The sequence below is a fragment of the Cervus elaphus genome, chromosome 29 (genome assembly GCF_910594005.1).
Source record: "Cervus elaphus chromosome 29, mCerEla1.1, whole genome shotgun sequence".
NCBI lineage: Eukaryota > Metazoa > Chordata > Mammalia > Artiodactyla > Cervidae > Cervus > Cervus elaphus.
In genome coordinates, this window is record NC_057843.1 from 25,446,901 (window position 1) to 25,473,547 (window position 26,647).

The 26,647-nt window shown below is 39.9% G+C and overlaps 1 protein-coding gene across 4 annotated transcripts in view; it reads right to left on the bottom strand.

Moving 5' to 3' along the window:
• The window catches only part of ADAMTSL1 (ADAMTS like 1), a 1,078,174-nt gene that overhangs the window by 491,484 nt on the left and 560,043 nt on the right, over positions 1-26,647 (bottom strand). The window contains exon 1 of one of the 4 annotated variants that reach the window (XM_043891082.1): positions 18,614-19,124. The exons of 2 other annotated variants lie outside the window; for them this stretch is intronic. In XM_043891082.1, the coding sequence (XP_043747017.1) occupies positions 18,614-18,676 (63 nt within the window). In that variant the 5' untranslated portion in view covers positions 18,677-19,124. Of the gene's footprint in view, positions 1-18,613; positions 19,125-26,647 lie in introns of those variants that run through there. One more of the 4 variants, XM_043891081.1, reaches the window with a different exon arrangement.

Sequence of the window (26,647 nt, forward strand, 5' to 3'; positions counted from 1 at the left end):
TGCCTCCCTAATATCTTAAACGCAACAAGTCCAAAACCAAACACAACATTTGGGTCCCAATCCTTCCTTTAATAATCCTTCTTCTTAATCCAGTTACAAACACATCAACTTTTCTGTAAAACATCTCCCTTCAGCTTCTCCATCCTCCATCTCACCCCAGCCCAAGCCACCTATCCATATACACAAATCCAAACAACTGCCTGTACCCTATATCAGTAATTTACTTTTATGATGTGTCTCCTTTCCACCCCCTTTTTCCATTCCACTTGCTGGTCCCCTAAACTGGGTCTTCTTAATATCAGCTATATAAGACACAATTGGTACCTCAGGCTGCTGCTAGTCTGGCAGATCGGTTCCTCTGTTTAGAATTCTCTGTTTAGATTCTCTATTTAGAATCTCTTTGTGCTTAGTCACTCAGTTGTATCCTACTCTGCAACCACATGGACTGTAGCCTGCCAGGCTCCTCTGTCTATAGAATTCTCCAGGCAAGAATACTGGAGTCGGTTACCATGCCCTCCGCCAGGGGATCTTCCCCACCCAGGGATCGAACCCAGGTCTCCCGCACTGCAGGTGGATTCTTCACTGACTGAGCCACCAGGGAAGTCCTTAGAATCTCTTTATGGCTAATTAAATAAGTGGGGAGAACGGTGAATAAGAGTCAGTCAGTCATCTGAACAGAAATTAAACTTGGCTGTTCAAGGAAAGCTGGGAGATATAAGACTGAATGAATACTTAATCTATTACAGTGGCCATCCAGAAAAAACACAGAGAAAAGTTTAGTTGACTAGTATAGGCAGAAGACTGGATACCTTCAGAGTATCTGTTTTGTTTTATTTTGTTTCTTCATATCAGGCTCAGAAAGGTTCTAATTTCTATCTTGTACAAAAGGTGCATGGTTCCTATTTTCAAATAAAAAGTTTATGCATTCAAATGGCTGATAGGTTAGACTTCAGATTACACCACATCCTATTAACTGGAAGAGTTCCAGGCCTCTTTGTGCATGCTACCTAACATAATAGGAAAATTGTCTTCTCATTATGCATCACTATCTTCCCTTTCTGGTTTTGTCTCTCTCTCTCACATACACACACATGTTGTTGTGCAGTCGCTCAGTCGTGTCCGACTCTTTGCGACCCCATGGACTGCAGCACACCAGGCTTTCCTGTCCATCACCAACTCCTGGAGTTTACTCAAATTCATGTCCATTGAGACAGAGATGCCATCCAATTATCTCGACCTCTGTCGTCCCCTTCTCCTGCCTTCAAATCTTCCCAGCATCAGGGTCTTTTCTGAGCTGGCTCTTTGCATCAAGTGGCCTAAACGCATTCACAATTTAAAAAGTGCATTCATATCAACTATGTGAGTTATTGGAACTGGTACAGTGTCTTTATTTTGGGCTCCTAAGTTTTTTTCTTCTTTTTTTTTTTTTGAAGTAGAGAGGGTTCTGGATCTTTAACTAAGAGACAATCCCCTAACAGGTGAGAGGTGTTTAGAATCTTTTAAATATTCAATTGGATAAGTGGCTATCAATTGATTGCATATTCAAATCACCTGGGAGTTCCAGAAAACTTGCCATGTCTGGACCTGAACCCAGACCACCTGATGTGAATCTCTTGTGGCAGGGAGATGAGGCTGCCCAGACATTTTTAGTTCTCAGTTCCTAGGGTGATTTGGTTGTAGGAGAGGGATAGAACCCTGAATTATAATCCTCCTGTATAAGCATTTACAAGTGAACTCACAGTTTGGATATTTTGAAACAAACTTTATCCTTGTTCTGTTTTATATTCCCTGGTTTCAACAGACTCCAGATCTCCTCTTGTTCATTAAAAAGAAATCCTAGCTCTCCTTCTCAGCCCCTTTCTTTGAGATTGCATGGGAGGACTCAAGTTATCAGGTGAAGCTGTCAGTGGCTTTGAATCCAGGAAAAGAGAAAAGATTGGTTTCTCAAAAAGAGAGAGAAAACTTCAGCCTTGTAGGAAGGGAGTATTGATACCTTCTGATGTTTATTGGGCACTTGCTACATGTGTTAGGTATTGGCTAAGTAGGTTGCATGGCTCATTTGATTAAATTTCACAATAGTCCTTTGAGGTGATGCTATCGTTTGTCCCTGTTTCACAGATACAGAATCTGAGACACAAAATAATAGAAAGGTTGCACTGGTGGAGCCAGGATTTGAGTCCAAGCAGGCAACTGGCCTCAAGAGTTCCTGCTCTCAACATTACACCGGTGGGTTTCACACTCATGTTTATCAGGATCACCCGGAGAGCTTAAAACACATAGACAGAGGCTCAGGTCCACTCAAGTAGGAGTAGTCTGGGCCTTCTCAATTTTAACAAGTGCTCAGCTGATTCTGATATTGAGCAGAAAGATCAGCAGCTACTGCGTTATACTAATACTATACTGCTTACAGATAAGAAAACTGAGGTACATTTAGATGAGGAAGAAAAGAGATCTTTGGTAAGAGGGCTTTGACCTTTTTACAGGATGGAAGTTGAGTTCAGAGTACAAACTCTCAGCGTCTCAGACTAGCACACAAAGATAGCAGCCATCTGCCTCGGAGGACTGTGAACAGGAAGGGGGTGGGGTCTATAATCCTATTTCTTTACCTGAATCTCAAGCTTCGTTCCCATCAATGAAATACTGGAAAGACCCTGGTACACTAAACCACTGATTCCAAGACGCCACAGATTGAAGCCACACTATTTTATGTACCGTTAAGAAGAAAAAGACAAATCCATTAAACTGTGACCTGCTATCAAAAATAAGACACAAAGTTTCTGAAATCAGAAAAAAATTGTGTTGTCTTAGGATTGATGAAATACGGTACAAGCAGTGAACTCTAATAAACTTGGTGCTGAAACCATGGAAATCACTCAGCAAGTTGGGGAGGTTTCTGCTGACAGAGTCCAAATAACATAGTTCCAACAACAGGGAAAAGAGTCTGTGCTGCATATTTTAATATAATTTGTTTGCTATAAGAATTGAGTCCACGTACACTACAAGGAGAGGAATTTATACCACCATTTAGGTTTTAGTGCTCAGTTTTCTTATCTATAAAAGAGGTGGTATGACATATCTGAGATGACATACAGAAACAAGTAGCACAGTACCTGGCACGTAGAAAGACAGTGAAAAATCACATTTTCCCCCTTTGCTAAGTAGGACAAGACTTCTATGCTATTTGCATTCAAGCTGGGGGAAGAAGGAAGGAAAGTAAAAGTAGTAAATGTCGAAAATTAGAATTAAAGTCAGAAGGACCATATGATTTAAAACATAAATACCTGTTTGATGCTGTTCCAAAGCAAATCTACTTTATGAGGTGAGGCCAAGCTATAATCAATTCTGCACCAATGCTGAGTAAATTGGAGACTATTCCTAATTAGGAGAAGAAGAAATGATATACCCACAGAATTCCAATGCCTGATGAAAAATCTGACGCCTTAGCAACTGGATTCATAAAGAAAAAAATAGAAAGAATATAATTATGTGACATTTAACTCACACTTTCTTTAATAAAACTTGTGGGTTTTTTTTTTTCAGTCACATTACAAAATGATGAATTGATGAATTTCAGATATGGTTTGATTTTTTTTTTTTCCTTAAGACTACAATTACTATTCCATCAGGGCAGTTAACTTAAATTTAGACCCTGAAAGTAGCATCTTTTACTGGAGTTTCAGTTGCTTTCAAAGGGAACTCCGCATGTGGAGCCCATTTTAGATAATGTGGAGCGCTGCGAGAAAGGGGGAAGAGATATTTGCTGGCTTGCCATGGGAAGATTCATGACTGTGACATGAATCTGAAGAGCTGAATGAGGCACCGTTTGGTGAGAAAATAGATAAATAACCACACACGGGACAACACTGCCATCTCGGACGACAATAATTACCCCAAAGTACAAGAATGACTCCTCATGATGACCTTTGTGGTACACGAGGGAGGATCGTAAAGCTTTCTAAGAGGTGCAGGAGTGCTCCTTTGAAATGGCCTCTATGTGTTTGGGAAGGTTCACTGAGAGTGAATGAAGGGTTAAGTCACAGCAGTGTGGCAATCTCTTCAGAAAGGGTGGACCTGAGCTCTCTTTCCTCAGAGAGTGACAGAAAGTTCTTCAGGTTTTAGAGAATGAGATATTTGTTGCTCTGGAAGTCCTTTTATAATACAGGGAGGAAAAAAAAAAATCTCTGACTGTAGGTCACAATTTTGCACAGGGAGGCCATGAATAAAATGATCCACTCCTTCATACAAGCCTTGTGTATCACAATGGAGCACCTACTCAGCGTCAGCCTCAGGCTGTCTGCTGAGCAGGGGCACCTAAACAGCCCAAGCACACAGCTGGTGTTTTAAGAGCCTCCGCGTCCAGAGGACCACAGGGCTCTACTACACAGCTGGATCATCCCCCCTCTTTTCCATCACTGGGGTTACTGCTGTCTTCGTGGCTTCTCACGAGTGGTGTCATAATCAAGTGGCCTATCAGCCTCCATTTTCAGGGCCTCTCCACTCTGTGTGGCCAGCATAGCTGTCTTTCTAAAGCACAATCCTGGGACAAAGCTCCTGGGCATGGCATGCAAGTCCTTGCAGGAACCAGCTATGTTTCAGCCACTGGGATTCACTCACTGCTCCTTAGACTCAACTTTCTTTTTCCTTCCGCTGTGCCTCTGTCCACGCAGGTCCCTCTGCCTAATGCCCCTTTCTCTCTCTTGTCTACCTGGTGAACTTCTATTATCTCCTAACACTTTCTTTAGTAGCATTTTTGTTTTTGTTTGTTTGGCTGCACCTTGTGGCATGTGGGATCTTAGTTCCCTGACCAGAGCTTGGACCTGCACCCCCTGCAATGGAAGCAGGGAGTCAGTGAACCACCCAGGAAGTCCCATCCCACGACTCACTTCAAATGCCTTTTAAGTCACCCTCACTGATCCACTTCAAGTCAGAGTGATTTTCTGCCTAGCACAGAGACTGGAGCATTGCAGACTATAAATGCCAGCTCCCTGCTCCCATAGCATCTTTTATCCTCCACTCAGCCTCAGTCTGTTATCCTTTTAAAACTTTGTTTAGCATCTGTGAGCTTCCTGTGTCTCATTCATCTCTGTGTTCCAAGGAAAATGTCTGGCTTAGAGCAGGTCAGTCTAACGAAGTTTTTCACTGGCATGAAGAATAAGGAGAGCGATAAGGGCCCTGGTTAGATTTCCATAGAGCTAAATGTGTTTAGTTTCTCTTCTGCAATTATATACTTGGAACTTTGGGCTTATTCAAATAACCTTTCATTTCTTCCACTGATGATGACACAAAATGGTATTGTTAGGACAAGAGTGAACTATACCTGTGTTTGAAACTGCACTCTGCCACTGCTAGCCGACTGACCTGAAGCAAGTTATATAACCTCTCTGTGCCTCAGTTTCCTCATCTGCAAAATGGGAAAAGTAACTGTAGTGACTTCCTAATGTTGTTATGACAATTAGATAATTTAATATATGTAAAGTACATCTCACACTAAAGCAAGCATTCTCTGTAGTAGTAACTATTATTATTTAACTTATGAAACTTAGCTGCTAGAACTTTGTCTTATTAATGTCCTTACTTAATTAAATCCAAACATTAGAAACTTTATTTTTCATATTTCCTGCCTACCTGCAAACATAATTTTATTTCCTTTTGAAATTTTAATGGTCTATGACATCCACAATCTGGAGATCAGTTCTTTCAATTATCTAGGCCTCTAAAATGGACACAGAGGACTGGGTTTGAGTCCCAGCACCATCAAATTGAAGTTACCAATTAGCAAACAACCAGGGGCAAGAAGGCCCATCTTGGATTAAGGCAGGTTGGGGCTGGTCATAGGGACATGGCAGTTCATTTCAGCTCATTTAGTGGTGTCCAACTCTGTGCGACCCCATAGATTGCAGCATGTCAGGCTTCCCTGTCCATCAACTCCCAGAGCTTACTTAAACTCATGTCCGTTGAGTTAGTGATGCCATCCAACCATCTCATTCTCTGTCATCCCCTTCTCCCCCTGCCTTCAATCCTTCCCAGCATTAGGGTCTTTTCAAATGAGTCAGGTCTTCGCATCAGGTGACCAAAGTACTGGAGTTTCAGCTTCAGCATCAGTCCTTCCAATGAATATTCAGGACTGATTTCCTTTAGTATGGACTGGTTGGATCTCCTTGCAGTCCAAGGGACTCTCAAGAGTCTTCTCCAACACCACAGTTCAAAAGCACCAGTTCTTTGGCGCTCAGCTTTTCTTATAGTCCAACTCTCACATCCACATGTGACTACTGGAAAAACCATAGCTTTGACTAGACGGAACTTTGTCGGCAAAGTAATGTCTGCTGTCCAGGTTGGTCATAGCTTTTCTTCCAAAGAGCAAGCGTCTTTTAATTTCATGACTGCTGTCACCATCTGCAGTGATTTTGGAGCCCAAAAAAAGGTCTCTCACTATTTCTATTGTTTTCCCATCTATTTGCCATGAAGTGATGGGACTGGATGCCATGATCTTAGTTTTCTGAATGTTTAGCTTTAAGCCAACTTTTTCACTCTCCTCTTTCACTTTCATCAAGAGGTTCTTTAGTTCTTCTTCCCTTTCTGCTGTAAGGGTGGTGTCATCTGCACATCTGAGGTTATTGATATTTTTCCTGGCAATCTTGATTCCAGCTTGTGCTTCATCCAGTCCAGCATTTTGCATGATGTACTCTGCATATAAGTTAAATAATCAGGGACAATATACAGCCTTGACGTACTCCTTTCCCAATTTGGAGCCAGTCTGTTGCTCCATGTCCAGTTCTAACTGTTGCTTCTTGACCTGCATACAGCTTTTTCAGAAGGCAGGTCAGGTGGTCTCATATTCCCATCTCTTTCAGAATTTTCCACAGTTTGTGGTGATCTACACAGTCAAAGGCTTTGGCATAGTCAATAAAGCAGAAGTAGATGTTTTTCTGGAATTCTCTTGCTTTTTCTATGATCCAATGAATGTTGGCTATTTAATCTCTGGTTCCTCTGCCTTTTCTAAATCCAGCTTAAACATCTGGAAGTTCATGGTTCGTGTACTGTTGAAGCCTGGCTTGGAGGATTTTGAGCATTACTTTGCTAGCATGTGAGTGCAATTGTGCAGTAGTTGAACATATTTTGGCATTGCCTTTCTTCAGGATTGGAATGAAAACTGACCTTTTCCAGTCCTGTGGCCACTGCTGAGTTTTCCAAATTTGCTGGCATACTGAGTGCAGCACTTTCACAACATCGTCTTTCAGGATTTGAAATAGCTCAACTGGAATTCCATCACCTCCATTAGCTTTAGTGATGCTTCCTAAGGGCCACTTGACTTCGCATTCCAGAATGTCTGGAATGTCTGGCTCTAGGTGAGTGATCACACCATTGTGGTTATCTGGGTCATGAAGATCTTTTTGTATAGTTCTGTGTATTCTTGCCACCTCGTCTTAATATCTTCTGCTTCTGTTAGGTCTATACCATTTCTGTCCTTTATTGTGTCTATCTTTGCATGAAACCTTGATATCTCTAATTGTCTTGAAGAGATCTCTAGCCTTTCCCATTTTATTGTTTTCCTCTATTTCTTTGCATTGATCACTGAGGAAGGCTTTCTTATCTCTCCTTGCTATTCTAAAAAAAAAAAAAAAAAAAGGAACTCTGCATTCAAATGGGTATATCTTTCCTTTTCTCCTTTGCCTTTCGCTTCTCTTCCTTTCTCAACTATTTTTAAGCCCTCCTCAGACAACCATTTTGCCTTTTTTCATTTCATTTTCTTGGAGATGGTCTTGATCTCTGCCTCCTGTACAATGTCACGAACCTATGTCCATAGTTCTTCAGGCACTCTGTCAGATCTAATCCCTTGAATCTATTTGTCACTTCCACTGTATAATCCTAAGAGATTTGATTTAGGTCATACCTGAATGGGCTAGTGGTTTTCCCTACTTTCTTCAATTTAAGTCTGAATTTGGCAATTAGGAGTTCATGATCTGTGCCACAGTCAGCTCCCGGTCTTGTCAGAGGTACTAGAAAATCAGAACCCCTACTAACAGAGAGCTGAGAACATGCTGGGTGGTCACCAGGTGATGCTCAAAGATTTCTAAAGGTCTTTCACACTAATGGTTTCCACAGAGCAAGCTAAACCTTTTGAGGAAAGAAGCCTATTGTCATTAGTGCTCTATATGCTATGATTGGCCTTTTATTCACTTGAATGATGGGCTGGTATAAAGGTTTCCCTCCTTAAACATATTTCTAAGATGGAAAAGACAGGTGTTTATGGATCACATAAACAAAGACAAAGTCATACACTCATTAAGTTTTGGTTTCAGTATGACTGAAAAAGAGGATCGCAGCAGAAAAAAAAAAAAGGCGGGAGCAGAAGGCACAACTCAAGAAGTGACCTTAAATACACAATTTTAGAGTTTTAGAGGTTTTTTTTAACACATTTTTCTTGGAATCACTATAAATAATCAATTGATGTGTCTATTTCTTTAGGCAGAGACTTCCTTACATCAGCAATAGTTAAATATACAGTTTAAAGAAAATAATACCATGACAACAACATAAAACCGATGGAATGTACTGGCCAGTTAATTCCTGCCCTCCTTCCCAATCTCAAATCCTTTCTGATATTACATGTAAGAAGACACATCTTTAGAACCATGTCTGTTTTGTTCAAGACAATATACCCTGTGCCCAGCACAGTCAGGCATACACAGCAGGCTCTCAATGAATATAGTATTTTGCACTGAGGGATGGGAAGGAAGCTAAAACTTCTTGGACACCTTCTATGTGCAAGGTCCCCCAAGAAGTTATTTTCACATATACATCACCATTGTGTATTTCACATTCACATTTTTCATTAATAAGAACAAAAAGAGAAACGAATCTTATTGATATTGGGTTGGCCAAAAAGTTCATTTGGGTTTTCTGTGAGATGATATGGAAAAAGCTGAATGAAATTTTTGGCCAACCCAGTATGTTGTACAACTAGGGCAAGAAACAAACTTCAGTCCCCTCTTCTCACCAGGTCACCCCAACACATATAAACCAACAACAATCCTTGAGTTTTCACTCAAAATTATTTTCCATCAGCTTCATGGCTTCCTTGGCTTCTACTGCACCTCACATCTACTGAGGTGACATTTCAACACCGCAACTTCTCTACCCAGGCTGGCTCAGCTGACTCATATGAAGGTCATCTAGTGTCATACGGTATAATAGAGAGTAACCTCTTTCTCAAATGTGTATGGACTCAAAGGAAAGAGATCCAGATTTCAAGCTCTGGATTCTACCTACTAGGTGTTCCTGGCAAATAAGTCTCCAACCTCTTTGCAAATATTTATATTTTAAATTCAATTCTGTGAAATCAAAGAGCTGGAATAGGTTATTAATTCATTTATTTGAACAGCAAACTTACACTGAACACCTGTGTATGTCAAACTCTTTGTCTCACACTAGGGATATAAAGATATCCAAGACATAATAAAACCAAAGTCCTGCCTTCAAAGAGATCCCAGTTAACTGAGGTCAAATTTTATGCTACCTCAAAAATTCTTTTTAACTTGAAAACACAATAAATATATGTCCTGGGAATCCAACTGTCAGTTAAATTCACTCTGTAACAGTAATTTCAAAGCATGTTTGTTATCTTAGACTGGGTACAAGCCCCAAAGTAAAAGTAAAAATATATGTGGTACCTAGTCTCAACACCAAATGGTTATAATAACTAGAATGAAAAAAAAAAAAAAAAGAAAACCAGACTACTTCTAAAAAAGCTTTCCTCTAAATCTCACTTCAGCACCTGAACAGTAGGAGTTCTTATTGTTTCCATTACCCTTTTTCACTTCTGGTTCTATCGATGAAGTACAATATTTGAACAACACTCTGGTAGACTTCAAATGGCGGTGTAGGCTGAGAAATCAGACACCCTACCATACCTTACTAAGGGAACAAAGTGAGGTATATTTATTTTATTGGACAGTTTGAATTTATTATAGGTTGCTCGTAATTTCCTGTCTCATTTTGTTAGCGCTCTTGGGATTTATGCCAGGATGTCTTAGGTTATCGCACTCCTTCCCTCCTTCGTTGCAACATTTATGCCAACAGACTGACTTGACTTAGAGAAAGTCCCCGGACGAAAATTGAAGGAGAAAATACCCAAAGGTTTAGTTGGAGAATGGCAGAAGCTTTGGGAAAAAATCTGAAAAAGCAATGAAGATGAAAATGGAAACTCTGTGAAAATTAATGTAGTGTAGAATTGGCGAACATACCACTTATTTCTTTAAACAAACAGAAGAAAGAACCCGCTTATGAGGGTGCACCCAAATAATTCACAGGTGGTGAAACTATTAGAGTCCTGCAATTTCTTGCCTCAGAAGTGGAATAAATCTTCCCAATTATAAATGGCATATGCTCACACATGACTTCTCTGCTATTCCCTTTCTCTGAACTATCCACCCCCCCTTCTATGCACGAGGCCTTTTGGATTTTGTTGTAATCACCTTATTTTAATAGGAACTTTAGATAAAAATCTAGTGAGGTAGGGAGATGTAACCTACTATACTAATTGCACTTACAGAAATGTGATTCCAAATGTAATATGCTTATTTTAGCCTGGATTTTGGTTACTATAAAATAAGCACAATGGAGTGGAAACTACATAAGAATGAAGTCTGTCATCATGATGCCCCAATGATAGTGGGCAGATGACAACTCTTTAGGTATTGGTCACACTTAATTATTGATAATTTTCACAATGATAAAAATTTACTTTGAGAAAAGTTTTTTTCCCAAGGAATTTACCTTAACTAAGACACTATTATGTGTGTACTGCTACACAAGTACATATTCTGAACTACAGAAATTGGACAAAAATTTTTTATGTTTGAAGTCAAATACTGACTGATAATATTCATAAGATAATACATTGATAATCTGTGGGAAGTCATAAGTCACATTTACCCGGATGAGGGGATTAAACAGCCAGTGTCTAAGTAGGGAGAGCAGTGCAAAATGAACCATCCTGTGGGGTAACTGAAAATCATTATATCCATAACAAAGCTTCTGCTTACAGAAGAGTTTTTTGAAAATTAAAAAAAAAAAAAAACAACTCTGACAACAGAATGTCCAACACACTACCAAGCTCCTCATTACAAGGACTGCTGTAAACTATCTTCCATGGAACCTGGCTCTGTGTTGGGCATATAGCTGATGATAGATAAGTGATTTTCACATGAATGAAAGTAACCACCTAAAGTTTTATATTACTTTGGAGATGACAAAAACACTTCATCCAGGGCTCTGTTTTCCTCTCCCGGTGTCCTAGAGAGTTAGGTGGGATGGACTCTTTCATGACACTTGGACACCTTCTAGAAAAATGTATCAAAGTAGGTTGAGGCTAGGTGTACTCAAGAAGTGTGTTTCACTTTATGTTACTGTGTGAAATGTTTTGTGTGTGTGTGTGTGAGGCTGTTCCCCGTTCTGTCCTCCTCTACTCCTTTATTTTCTGACATCTCTCTTTGGAGCTACATCAGCTGTGCCTCAGTCTTTGCCCTTGCCTTGCATCTGTGAGGGTCGGTGTTCTTGGTCAGGGTGTGTGATCCTGTTCTGTTCCATGAGATTAGAACTGTTTACCATAGTCATGCCTTCCCCACACCCCTTATTTCTTACTGCTCAATTCGCTCCTGTTTGAAGAAGGACATGGAGGACTTTCCTGGTGGTCCAGTGGTTGGGAGTCTAGCTGCCAATGAAAGGGACACAGGTTCGACCTCTGGTCTGGGAAGATCCCACATGCTGTGCAGTAACAAATTACTGAGCCTGTGTTTGAGAGCCTGTGTGCTGCAACTACTGAAGCCTGAGTGCCACAGCTACTGAACCCATGCACCCTAGAGCTTGTGATCCACAACAAGAGAAGTCCCCACAATGAGAAGCCCACACACTGTAACAAAAGTAACCCCCAATCGCCACAACTAGAGAAAGCCCACACGCAGCAAGAAAGATCCAATGCAGCCAAAAATAATAAATTAAATTAAAGAAGAAAAGACATGAACCCATTTTCCTATTTTACCACAGACCCTCAACTATTTTAGAGCACTCTAAGTATGTAAAAGTCACAAACCACACAGATTAAACCACTATCAGGGTGACATGGCATCTCCTCATTTTAATTTTCCCATATAAAAAAATGGAAAGTGATATTAGTACTATTTGTAAGCATGCATGCCATCTAAATATAAAGCATATGGTATTTAAGAAGGTTATCAGTATAACAAACAACACATTGCCCCAAATCTCACTGTTTAAAACAGCAAAGGTTTACTGCTTGCTCAAGGTTAAATGAACATTCACAAATGCAGTTCTGTGAGAGTGGTACTGTAGGACTTGGCCACATGTAGTCATTCAGGGATGAGGCCTTACATTTGGTGCCTTTACTGTTTTCTAGAGTCTTGAAGTTTTTGCTTGCTTCTCTGCATCCAGCAGGTATATAAAGAGAGTTCTTACTTATTTAGAGGATTATGTGGATGACATCAAGCTGAGAAGTGCCATATATCACTTCGAATGACATTCCATTGACTAGAACTCAATCATGATAGAACAACTAATTACAGACAAAGCTGGGAAAGAAAGTTTATCTTTGTGCCCAGCGGTAAAAAGAAATGAATTTTGGTGATTCCATGATATTTTCTGTGCTAAAATGAGCAATTATAACTACCTTCTGGTTTCATAAAACTGTGGCTAATGTGTCATTTTTTTTCCTTGAGAACTAAATGGATTACAAAAAGATATGAAAGGTGCAAATTTCATTCTAACAACACTAAAAAGGGCTGTCATTCAATTGTTTTTCATTGTGTGAAGAGAAAGAAAGCAAAATATTTAACTTCTCTTTTGAATGTATTAGGTTTATGGATCTGGTCTTACTAAAACCAGAATTGATGAAATTCCTCCCATGTGAAATGAACGTTCACATGTTCCCCTTGCTACCTGTACTGTATCCTTTTCTCATATTTTCTTACCAAATTATTCTTATTCATCCATTTACTCGCTCATTCAACAACATTTACTGAGACCAGGTATTCTGAAAAAGGTAGGAGGAACAAGTCACTTCTGCTGTCATCCACAAGTTTGTTGATGGAGATGGAAACACAAGTACAATATAAGAAGTCAAATGACAGAAATAAATATAAGGAAGCACAAGACCAGAAGAAATTACATTTTAAAATACTATTGAGAATACAATGAATTACGTATGCCTCTGACAAGCAATTACTAAATGCTGACTATACATTGATGGAATTTAGGGTGGGGTAGTCAAACAAAAAATATAGAGGCTGGGATGAATCGAGAGAGGAGCACTGATATAGATACACCGCCCTGTATACAATAGACAGCTAATGGGGAGCTGCTGTAAATCGCAGGAAGCTTAGCTCACATTTCTCTAGAGCAATGGGATGAGGGGGTGTGGGAGGAGGCTCAAGGGGGAGACGATTTATATACACACACACACACACACACACATATACACACACACATACTTATGGCTGATTCGCATTGTTGTATAGCAGAAACCAGCACAATATTATAAAGCGATCGTCCTCCAATTAAAAAAAAAATACTTGAGAGAAACACTGGAATCTTCAACTTTAAAAAGAAATTATAGTTTTTCTTCAAATGAAGATTATAGGGGTTTCTGAGATAAGATATATTTCTATGACTGGAAGAGAGACTCTTAACAAGTATAGGAAAATAGTCTAATTGATTTATAAATGCTGAGCTTCTGGAAATACAAGGAACAAAAAGCCAGAGGTCACTGTTGGCTGCAGACTACTACCATTGAGACATCTTGACATGGCCAGAAAACTGCTCAACATGCTGGGTGCTCCCAGTTAGCAAAGTCCCTGGGAGAAGGAACCAGAACAGTTAAGCTTTATTTGATGTAGTTTTTCACCTTGAAGTCTGGGAATTGGGGAGATTTAGTCATTTATTTTTGAGCTCATGGAAAGAAGGGGTTGATAGCAACAGCTTACCCAGTTAACAGGCAGGCTCCCCACACAGCTGCGCTGGCCTATTTCAATTAGATCCATTCGGACTTACATCACCTCTGCTATGCCTAAGCATAGTCCTAAGCCGCTCATGAGCTTGTCCTGCCAATCAAGCCAAAATTCAACCACATGGTGTGGCTTTTATGACGCTGACAGAAGATGACATGAACTTGTCTCATTCTGGTGAAAACACAAAGTTTGAAGCCCGCTCTCTAGATGAAGAAAATCAGTGCAAACAGCAAGACTCTCAAACTGGAGTTAGACACATTTTCCTGTGTTTATCTCAACATGCTTCACCAGTAGGTTATAGTTAAGGAATGCTCTCACTCAAGAAAACACTATGGTCCTCCAGCTACGAAGAGGTTACTTCCGAGTCACTCTACTCAGGAGAACGCAAGAAACAATAGAACATGCACAATGAGAGAAGGGCAGAATGAAACTTATTTCCAGTGAGACCTGGAACCTGAAATAGACAAATTAAAAGCAGAGCTGTCACTTCACCAAAGAAACTGGGCAACATATATGAAGTTAGGAAACCCTGAATATATTGAGAATTAGAATTGTATGAGTTTCTTTGCATCCTTTGCTCTCTGAATTTAGTTCACAAACAGTTACGATGCCTGTACTATCCAAGATATTCTAGTAGATACTATAGGACATGCAGAAATTCACAGGATACTGCATTTTTTTCCGAAAGAGTTTAAAATTATATTTTGATTAAGCCATAATAAAGGGGAGAACCAAACTAGCAGACCATGTCCCATGCAAACATACATCCTGTGCAAAATGTGCCAACAAAATGGGCTTAAAAATGAGTAGCAAGAACAGGGTTTATCTACATTTCACTGATTAAAACTACACATACCTTGATTTTAATTTTGTTTTAAAGATATAAGAATGAACTCTGTACACTCCTAAGTTTGAGTAATTGCCTCTCCCATGGTCTGCTAGAGATTTGCTTTCCATTTTATCCACATACATATGTAAAGAGGAATCAACATATAGGTAAAGAGTATTTAACACTCCTATGAATGCACAAATACATTTATTTATTCATTCTCTCTCTTTCAAACGTCTTTAAAATATCCACAGTTTTTTAAGGAAAACCTTGCCTGGAGTAAAAGGATTCGTTTTTAGTTCACTAGTGACTACTGTTGGACACACTTCTCTCAACTTATATGAAGCTCTAGAACTGGTTCACATGAAAATAATAATGGAGACTGGAAAGTGGTTCTGAAACTGACTGAAATGCTAAAACAGGAGAAAACAAAAATGAAGCTGACTATGTCTAGATAAGAAATGACTCAAAAACATGAAGTAAATAATGTTTAAAGAAATGCCTTGTTACATTCTCCAGGTTACCTGAAATATCCTTAAGTTTGATTTAAGGACAATGTAGGCATCATAGTAAGAAATAGATGTAAATAGTTATAGAAAGGTGCTTGTGCATGCATGCACACACACATACACACACTTTATTGGAGCAGGCCACAGTCTTCTATAAATAAGGGACTTAACATTCATTCCACAAGCTAATGGTGCTATCACCATCCAAGATAGATCCACTTAGATAATAGTGGAGGAGAGTGCCAGACCGACTGAAGGGAATGGGCTATTGTGTTTGACTAGTTTCCATGTATAAATTAGTACAGAGAAAAAAAAGAAATTCAACAGAAAAACACATGTACTTTATTATAATTCTGAGTGTTACCCTTGCAACTCCCACAATAGCAGGCGAAAAAGCTTAAAACCACTTAAAAGAAACAAAAAGCAAATGCAAATTTGATTAAATGCCTTTCTGACAAGAAGAGATTTGACTTCAAGTTTGGATGGACACATATGTCAATGGCCGGTCATGCTTTCCCCCCACATTCCTTTTGAGCTAAACAATTGGGACAAAGGAGGGAGTGGAGAAAGGGGAACAGGGTGGGGAGATGGGGAACGTGGAGTTTTGTGGCTTAATTTGACCTGAATGTCAGAATAAAATCTCTTGCCCAGCACTACTGTCCTACTGTGTGCAGAGTAAAATAGCAGTCTATGATGTATGAGCTTTGCATGCAAATGTGGGTGGTAACCAAAAATAGATATAAGTGACACAGGGACTTCATTGTGTTTTGAAGTAGAAACTGGGCTCTGCCACTAAACAAACAGACTATTTTCCATTAAGTAAAAAGTGAGCTTTAAAAAAGTGCTTAAATTAATTCTAAGATTAGACAGACTCTTAAAATGTACCAAACAATTATAAGAAAAATAAGCCACCCAGTTCCATTTCTAGATCCTGACTGAAGGTTGAGCTGAAAATGTCACACTTCCGGTTCAACTACTGATCATGGGCCAATAACTTACTTTTGGCTCCAAAGCTACATGGGACAGTGAATGAGCAAGTGTGACAAGTGCCCATAATGTTGCACACATCTTTAGTGGCCAAGATGAAGCAAAAAGACCTCCAATAAAGACTAGAGACCAACCTATGTCATTGCTTCCATCACTACTAAACATTTTGTGACCATAGTACAAACCAAACAAGTCATTTTCTCTCCATTATTTCCCCTTTGAGTTCAAATATGAACTTGCTTCCTTATCTGCAGAATGGGTTTAACAATGCCTTATTTGCAAGATTACTGTGAGAATTCACTGCAATGCTTTTCACACAACTGACCTTGTGTTTGACACATTCAGACACACAATATATGGCAGGTACTACTAACATTGTTACTCTGTACAGGGTTATATCTTGGCACTCACCAGACAGTTCTTTCTTTTCTGGCCTAACTTTCAGAATCCCAATTGATTTAAATATAGGCATAAAACAAGCCTGGGTTTTATTTCCTTCTATCCTCACAGTATAATTATTGTAATTTAAACCAAAGATGTGTTATGTTTCAAATCTGAAATAAGCAAACACTCCTTTTTATCCACATAAGTGTCATTAGATGCTCAAACACATATATGAATATTAAAAATATCAAAGAGAAATATACTGCACTTTACCAAGTGGGCAGTGAAAACAATCTATTCCTGAATGGGCAAGTTTTTCCAAAGTATAATGAGATCATACTTCTATACGAAGATATCAAAAAAGTACTGTGTACTGGTAATTTTGCTTCATGATGTAATTAAATGGGAAAATAACCCATGCTTTCAAAAAATCACAAAGAAGGAAAGACGAGGCAAACTAATGGTGTGTATATAAGTAACACGTCCCATATGGAAAAAATGAGACACCTTTCATAAATTGCTTGCCCCACTAGTCATAAAGCACACCTAAACATTCTGCTTTTTATATTCCTTAGAACAGCCCCAAACTTACAGTCCATTCATGCTTAAAATTCAGTTTGCCTTTAAATTTCTATGAGCACTTGAAAATATATTTCCGTATTTACAGCTTTTGCAACGTAGCGTTATGACTTCTTGGCTATAATGATGCAAATAAGAAGCGGAATGTTAACATATTTAATCACTGTCTGATGAGCTGATGAGCCTTCCTGGAGTTTTAAAATTTATGCTAAATAGCTTGCTTCCCTCCTTCAAAATTACAGTGCAGATCAAATTTTTCAGAGTCTAATCAGAACAAACATTCCTTCATCTTCAATGAATCAATGTGACCTATACGTGTGGTGCGTTACAATTTCCCCCTTTTCCCTTCTTGCCTGGTTACCTTCTGAGGAAGGGCTGGCTCTCCAGAAATGTGACAGGGAGAGCTACAATCACGTTTGTTTGGACTCGGTGTGTGCAAATTTTGGAATCAAACCTGCAGATGAGGTTTACAAAGCTGCCTGCCCAGAACACTGGTTTAAAAAAATGTGCATTGCTATTAATATTTTCAGTGTCGATTTTTTTTGGACAGTAAAGGTTCATTTTCTGCCCATAAAACCAAGTATGAGTCACAACGGAACATTTACTTCGAGTCAAAAATGCAGTGTGTACTGACGTTCCAGAGCAGAGCATCTTATCACTGTGACTGTGGAAAGCAGCCGAACCCAAAGTCAGCATTTCCTTCTTCAAGAGAAGATCTGAGATCAAAGACCATAATCCTCAATTCATAAATACTAGCATTAACTTGTATCCATAGATGACTTGCCATAATTATGAACTATAATCTGGGTTGGCTATAGAAAGGCTTTCATTCCCTCTTTTACCTGGTTCCCTAGAACATGTGCACAGAGGAAGGAGGACTCTTAAAAGGCAGTGGGGGAAAAGCCCCTCACAGCCCATCCTTCAAACAAATTACAGGAACACCATAAGTTGAATGAGTTGGATTTCAGGATGTCTGTTACCTAAATTCCAAGCATGCACACCACCATTTATACAGCCCTCAGCACACAAACTCCATGCAGTAGATCCCAAAGTTTAAGTCTCAGTATCCTATATACCTCTAGCTAATCCCACAGAGTCTTGCAGACTTTATTTTGTTTGGGAAGTTGGGGTTAGCTTTCTGCAAAAAGTTTTTACTTTTTTTTTTTTTTTAAGCCATGTAAATTACTTTACCTGGCGTTTGAAGAGAAAGATACAGTGAAACACACTCACACACGTCCACACCACCCCAACAGCCCCCAGACTAAATGGCCACTAAGGATGTATTGAAACGAAAAGGCATTTACCAGGAGCAGGAAAGCCAGCAAGAGGAACGGTGTGCCAGGAGTTGCCCGACGGCAGCATTCCATGCTTGGATTCTTGCCGGAATCCGAATCGGACACTGAATAAGCTGCAAAGTGCTCCTCTGCTTGCTGTCACATCCAGGACTGGTGCTCACATCCAGCCCTGCCTATCAGCTTCCATCAGACCCGCTCACATTTCCTGACCAAGGGGTGGCTGGGTGGGTGGATGGGTGGGGGGTAAGCTGAATGGAATCTCTCTCGGAGCAGGCAGCCAGCCAATCAGGCTCCTGCTAATCAGACATGCTGAATAACAAAGCCGAGGGGACCGAGAAAGTGTAACAGTGCGAGCGAGGAAGGGAGGGGAAAGGGCGAAAAAGAAAGGGGCGCGGAGCAGCCCGCGGCAGAACCAGGACAGAAATGCAAAAGATGCGGACTTGCGAAAGATGAAGCAGAGCCCGGTGCTCTGAACTAACTTGGTTAGTCCTTTGTGAGAGGCTGTGAGATACGCTTGTTTCTATTTGCTGTTTGCCTGTGAGGGTGCCTGGGCTTTCTAAAGTACAGTAGCGCCCTGTGACTCTGTATTGTTCCATTCAGGAGAGAAACTTAATCCCTGTCAATATATAACATATGCCATAAAGGGAAAGAACCACAGACAGAAACGGACTTAACGTGCCCTTTAAACGTGTTCTGTACAACTGCTTTATGCCTCTTCCATAAAGTTCCTCTTTACTTCCCTCCTTGACTTAGAAAAGGGAGACTGTATAAAATTTGGAAAGGTCCTCACTAAGCCTAGACAGAGGCATGTTACTTTGTGTACTCAGGACTTGATGTGAAGAAGAAGAAGAAGAAGAAGAAGAAAAGCAGGTTACCTCTTTGTAAAGTGACAATTTAAAGTAGCCCAGGTTTACTAAAGCTCAAGGCACAAGTGGAAATTTAGGTCCCCTGTTTAAAAGGAAGCCCTTAACAAAGACTGAGATGTTGTGGAGCTGAAATTCGGGTTGACAAACAGCCTGGTTTTGACACTGTGCCAACTCTCAACCATCTGCTTTAGCAGGGGGAGAGAAAGAAAGGGTGAATTAAATCCTCAATTAATTCCCAAACTTTTAAGCAACAGTTTCAGCCTTTTCCTTATCCATGGCCTTTATCGGAGCCGCTATAAGGTAGCAGAGAGGGCTGAAGGGCGTTTCAGCTCCTCTTCCTTCTGCTGTTATGTGAGCATTGGACAAGGAGGTGACCTTTCCTGTCCACTGCAGCCCTGGAGGAAGTACTGACGACTGCTGAAATGATGACAGGGCCAGGCCAGCAACAGCAAAGAGGAGGTCAGGAAGTTTCTGGTCTGGTGAAACCACCAACAAGCAAGATTGAATTCTCATAGAGGGGGGTTTTATTACAGTTTTAGAAAAGTGTCAGATGTCAAACAGGGACTCCTTTCACCTTATCTGTTAAGGAAATCATTGCATTTTTGAAAGAATGAAATAGCAAACTTGACCTTACATTTCCATAGGTGTGTCACCAGGAAGTTCTTCCCGTGTAGATCTCTTGATAGCCCTGATAGAAATATAGGTGGTGGAGGTAGAAGACTTTTAGAATTGATGTTCTTTCCTTTCATTAGTAAAAAAAAAAATACTGACAAGAAGCATCAAAGACACAAATAGGGAAAATCTGATCAAGCTGTAATAGGCATGTGAATACAGGCAGTCTTCTATACATACCTGTAGTGTTGCTCTTCACAAAGGTGGAGAAAAGCAGGTTATTCAACTTCAGATTCCTTATTTCATATGGAATATAAATGAAAGACAGAAGAGCTTTAAAACATCCCAGTGTCAACCTATTAGGAAAGTCAGGGCATACAAGGATCCATCACTTAAGAAAATGGATAGTATGAGTCCACAACAAAGAGGTCTATTCTTGAAGTACGCTTTTCCCATTCAGAAAGATTAGTTTTACAAATCTCTCAAAAACTAGCTAATGCTCAGAAGCTAAAGAGTATTCACAAGGAGATGTAAAAATGCTTGACTGGCATTATCTGAAATCCTGATCATATTAAAGATGGCTTGATTGAAATAAACGTTCACTCATAAAGCTGTGTGATATATCTCTCCTTTATGCATTGGAGCTTTCTGCTATGGGTGTTTTTTTCTATCGGTGTCACACCTTAAAGAGATTCAGCTCATTCTAAAAAATGGAATATTCTATCTAATACCACTTCCTCCCTTTCTACACATAAACATCACTCATCAGGAAGATCGAAAGGGAAGAATAGGTGGTGGGAAAAGGAAGAGTAGCAAGAATGATTATGATAAAATACCATTTGTAGAAGAACAGATTTAAAAAATTGCCGTGGTCAACGGATAGTCAATAGCCACTTGTATGCCAGTCTAGATTCCTTTGTGCTTTAGAAATAAATGCTGGCTAGATATTTCAAGTCAGAGATTTCTGCCTCAGAGTTTTGATGAACATGTCAATGTCCAGCAAGATGGTCACAATGAAGTCACTGAATAGTATGATTATTTTTAATTTAAGCCCTCAGTCATGTGTTGAAATCCCTGAGGATGCCTGCCACAAAGTATCATGATTCTGGTCCCTTTGTGAGTACATTTCCTTTCCCACTGTGGCTGCTCAGAGAAAATAGAAAAAGCAAACAAACAGTCAAGCATTATACCCTGCAGGACAAACAACCAGCTAACTATAATTTCAGAAAAAGAACAAAATCAAGTTGGGTTAGGGTGATTAGTTTTGGGGGATGAGGTCAATTCTGATAATTAATAAAGTTTATGTGCTATCTTCAAAGTTTAAAAAAATGATTTTATACTCAAAATCTCATTTGACTTTTTGACTCCTCACAAAATTGATTAAGAACTCACCCCATTTTATATATTTGAAAATTGAGGCTCAGAAAACTTAAGTGACTTACCTTGTGCTCCACCCATTAGAACTAGCTTTTGAGCAAGGTTTTCTGACTGTAAATCACTTCCACTTCATATACATATATGTAAATATATAGGTGTGCATGCTTGCATGCTTGCTAAGTCGCCTCAGTTGTGTCCGACTCTTTGCGACCCTATGGACCGGAACCCGCCAGGCTCCTCAGTCCATAGGATTCTTCAGGCAAGACTACCAAAGTGGGTTTGCCATGTCTTCCTTCAGGGGATCTTCCTGACCCAGGGATCAAACTCATGTCTCTTATGTCTCCTGCACTGTATGTCGGCATGTATATATACGTGTGTGTGTGTGTGTGTGTGTGTGTGTGCAGATGTCAGCAGTGGTATCCTACTGGCTGGAGAGGGACATCTGCAGTGAAGGCAGGCTACTCAGGTTTGATGGTGGGTATATATTACCTGACAGTGGAGAGGACCTTATTTTAGTCTTCAGCTCCTTGGTCTCTCATCTTTGTCGTTTCTAAAATCTTTCTCAGTGCTGAGGGAAAATAACATAAAACCCCAGGTAACTTAGATCCCTACTAGCAGCAGCCTGGGAAAAGCCTCTCACGGCATCTGAGCAGGGCGTTGGCTGCGTTCCTTTTTTCCTCCCCAGGTATCTAAATGAAAGCCATCTGCCAGCGTCTGAGCACCAGCAGCCGCTGCAGCAGCAGAGGCGGCGGGCCCCAGCTGCTGTAATACTGCTTACGGGCCCCCTGCACAATATATTAGGTGAAATGAAAGCAGAAGCAAGAGAGAGAGAGAGAGAGTGTCAGAGCTGTCTGAAGCATCATTCCAAATGGTATGGATTTAACAATACTTAATTTAAAAAACACCAGCTTGGACAGGAGCAAGCTGTTAACATTCAGTGTGCTTTATGGCAGGAAAGAGTGAGCTCAACTCTCGGAATTTCTCCCCCCGGGGAAAGTGCCTTACAGTGCTCACTCCGGAGCCACCTGTCTCTCCCTGAGGCTGGGCCTCCTCCATTGGCCCTCTAGTTGCAGTGACTGTTGTCAAGACAGGGCAGGGGACCTTCTGGAAAGAACTCAGGGGTGGGAAGTGATGGCGAGCTCTGTAGAGCCTCATTGCTCCCCTTGAAGGAGGTGGTTATGGCAGTGCCCAAGTCTTACTATCTTCATGGGCATGTGTCAAAGTGGTTTGATTCCCCTGTCTAGATCTGAAGATTAAAGGGAAGAAAAAGACAGAGTGGGGATGTGTTATAGAAATTAAAATGGAGGAAGTCTTGTTCAGGCTTCAGAAACAGGAGAGCCTCTGACCTGCTTCTAATTTGCCTGGGCACTGCCTGGCTTCCACGTCTGTCTGTAAGCACAGCAAGGCAAGTGGCACCTTAGATAAGAAAAGGAGTGGGTCTTGAAATTCTTGAACCCCTGGAGGTCTGACCAATGCCCCACCCCCCTTCTCCGGAGGTCACAAAAACCTGTGACTCACAAGGTGAAACATACATTATAAACATTAAAAAAAATAACAAATAAACCCAGAGCTGTGTTTTTTGTGCACAAACTGATGATGTCAGTTCATGGCCTGGGATCATAAGCGAGAGCCCCCAAAACTGCAATTTGAAGTCTCACTTGTGGGGTGGACACACTGCCCAGCATCTTTTCCCAACTGGGACTCCCAGTTGCTGTTAACAAGGGACAATCCTAGTACTTTTTAAGTCTGGATGTTGGTCAGTCCAATTTGGTGATGTAGGTATATGCTGTTGCTTTTCTCTATTGTTTCTATTTTTCTTGTTTTAAAGACTGTTTATTGAAATTAAGTCAAATAATCCTCTGTTAAATATTGAAATTGCTTATTTTGTGTGACAAGTTACACACAATTTGCTAATGAATTCTTTGAATTTCTTTAAAATCAAAGTAAATGAGATAAAGCTACCAGAAGCCAATTGCTAGTCTCAGAGGGCAGAACGGGATTTGAGCAGAAATATGTACAATTCACTTAATATCCATCTAACATCCAAGCAACTGGAGCATTTGCTACCATTTTCAAATTACCTTTCATATGTGACTTGAATGTGATATGAACAGAAATTTTATCAGGTAGAGAATGAGTTCTATACTCAATTTATATATGAGGAAACTGGGACCCCTCGTGATAAGTGGATTCATCACAGTTACCTATATGTAGGTGGAAAATTAGAGTTATAGCTAAAGTGGTTTGACTTTTCCTTAGATAATTTTCTGAGAAGTTGATGATGAAAATAGTTACATTTACTGAGAGCCCCCATGTGCCAGGCATGTGCCGAGTACTTTCTATTTATGATTTCATATAATCCTCACAACTCTATGAATAGGTACATATTACCCTCATATGGATGTTATTTCTGGTAGATTAGCCATTAAAATTCATCAACCAGTGCCTTCTTGAAACGCAGAGGCCTAAAACTCAGAGACTATATTTCCCAGACTCAAGATCTGAACCCAGGTCATCTGTGTCTATAGTCACTACACAGCACTGCCTTTTTGCAGACAAAGGACCACAGGGGTTCAGAGAAGGGAGGAATCATTACCAGTTTCAGGACTCAGTGAGGAGTAAGTATCCAAATAGAAAAAAATGGAAATTGAAAAAGACTTTGAGATATAAGGAGACTTTCAGGGATGCAAAGCAAAAAAGGCTTTGCAAGTGATGAGAACTTAGTAAATGGAGACAAAGCAGGAACACATGAGACCCAGACTTGACTCACTCTGATCCACTATTTTAAGCTGCTTATAGGGGAAAGATATATTTTTAAAATTGTCTGTCCCATAGTCTCAGATCTCATACTCAGTGATCTCTCCCTACAAAATGTCAAGCACTGCATGTTACAAATGGAAGGAATGCAACAAAATTTAAAATCTGATTTGACTCATCTCTAGCTTCCTGAAGCACTAGCAGGTCTCTGCTTACATCTCTACAAGACTTAATTCAGGACTTCTCACACTGCAGGGACATGGCTGGAACCTGTGGTCCTGGCCAGTAGCAGAGAATTCTAGTGGCTGCTTGGTGGAGGGGAAAGAACCCAGATTTTTGAACCAGACAGTCCCAGCTGTCCTAGTTCCTTCAGAAGCACTCTAAGGAAATAAACTGCTAAAAGTTCCTGAGCTCACTTTTTTGTTGTTGTTGTTTGGTTTTTATTCTGAGCTGGTAAATGATGAGACTACAGCTCTAGACTGCAAAGCTCTTGTGGGCAGTGGAGAGAGGGGTTTGCAGAGTCTGGTTCAGAGCTTGGTACTAAACAGGAAATCAAGAAATTTTTACCATGTTCAGTGCTATGTATATAAGTGTCCATTGTACATATCTTTTGAATATTCTGTGTGCTTGAAAATTCTAATAAAATTCCGGGATAAAATCATTCTATTTGAGGACATTCTCCCCCCTGAAAAAACAAATGAACACACAAGCAAGCAAACTGTTAAAAGAGCACTGAACTGCATTGGGAGGATAGAATTGTCGATCACTTTTAAACTGGTGGTTTCTCTACATTGCTGGGGTTCACGTCATGGATCTCAGAGACTTGTTACTGAATTAGATTCAACGAAACATGTACTAAGGACCTACTGTGTGCAAGGCATGATAAACAGAGAATTCTAGCAGCAAAATGACTTTTGTAGCCTTTTTAACAAAAGGAGATACCAGTTTAATCTTCAAGATTTGAATTATGGTTGTAATATTCACATATTAAACCCAAGTGTAATATATAAATCCAAGGTCCTTGATTCCTAGTTCAGTACTATTTCCATGACATCATCCTCTGCAGATAAAATAATTATCCCAGAGCCAGACAATAAGGTGAAGGGGTGTGAACAGATTTATAGACAATATAGAGAAAGCAGGATTAAAATGCAAAAGCCAAATTCCTCAGCATGGCATTCAAGGACCTCCCTGATCTGCTTCCTGTCCCAGGATAATAGAAACTCATGTTCCAGCCCAATTGAAATACCTGCTTTACTCCAATTCCGCAAATCCTCCCACTTCTGTACATTTGTTCAACCTGTCCCTTTTGCCTGGAAGTTCCTTCTTCCTACCTCTGCTTCCCTAAAAATCCTTTTTATTCCTAAAGGTGTAGACAATGTCAGCTCGTCCACAAAGCCTTGTACATAATAGGCATCAGGTAAATATCTGTAAAATTAATACAGACATTAATTAACATTATGCTTTGTTTAAAGATAAAATAGCAGGAAAAAATAAAAACAAGAGGAAGAAAAGCAAGCAGAGAAAATTACAAAAGAAAAGAAAATATAGTCTCCAAACATTAAGAGAAAATGTAGATGACATGACATTTGAAATAAAATGTGCACTTCAGAACAGCAATTAAACCATGGAAAGTCATAGAAATCTTCCTCTAAAATAGATCATTGTGTAGCCTTCAATTTTATTTCTGTTACAAGCTGGTTACATTTGCTAACACTAGCTAGATGAATAGTTTCTCTGTTAAGTTACAAAGATTATCTCTTATCACAAATATGATAAATGCTATGTCAAAGACAAAGTAAAATACCAAAAATCAGCTTCTTACTGAAAATAGTAATATATAATAGTTTATTTTCTAAGTTTCTGAAAAGGACATGAGGTTTGTAGTTAAAACGGTTTGCTTTATCTTTCCTACTTGAAAATGTGGTGGGCCTTTCTTTGGAATGTGGAACTTGGTAAGCATGGCCAGAGGAAAATAAAAAAGGATAACAATATATAGAATTGAAAATAAGCCAACAACAAAAATATGACTAAAATGCAGGTGTCCTAAGGGAAAAATAAGAGGTGTGATTGGCAGAAACAAGTAAAAGACTTCACAGATTTATCTTTTTTACATGTGCATTTCCTAGAAGTTAAAATCCAGTATCAGTTTCTCAGCACAGAAACTAGTAGTCAGGGTTCTAAGGATAAAGGGGAAAACCCCTCTCCTTAGATATGACTGTAGAGTGGGAGCCAATCATGGAAGCCTCTGGAAGCATCTGGAAGGGACACAAGTTCTAGCCTGGAGGTTTCTTGCATTTAATGCCACCAAGAGCATTGCTACATGTCACCTGAGAGCACTCTGAGGAGGAATAGCAAGGGGGGCACATTTCGGATGTGCGAAGAGGCAATGAGGTCCAAGGCACATGACCGGGAGGTTTTGTCATGGTCT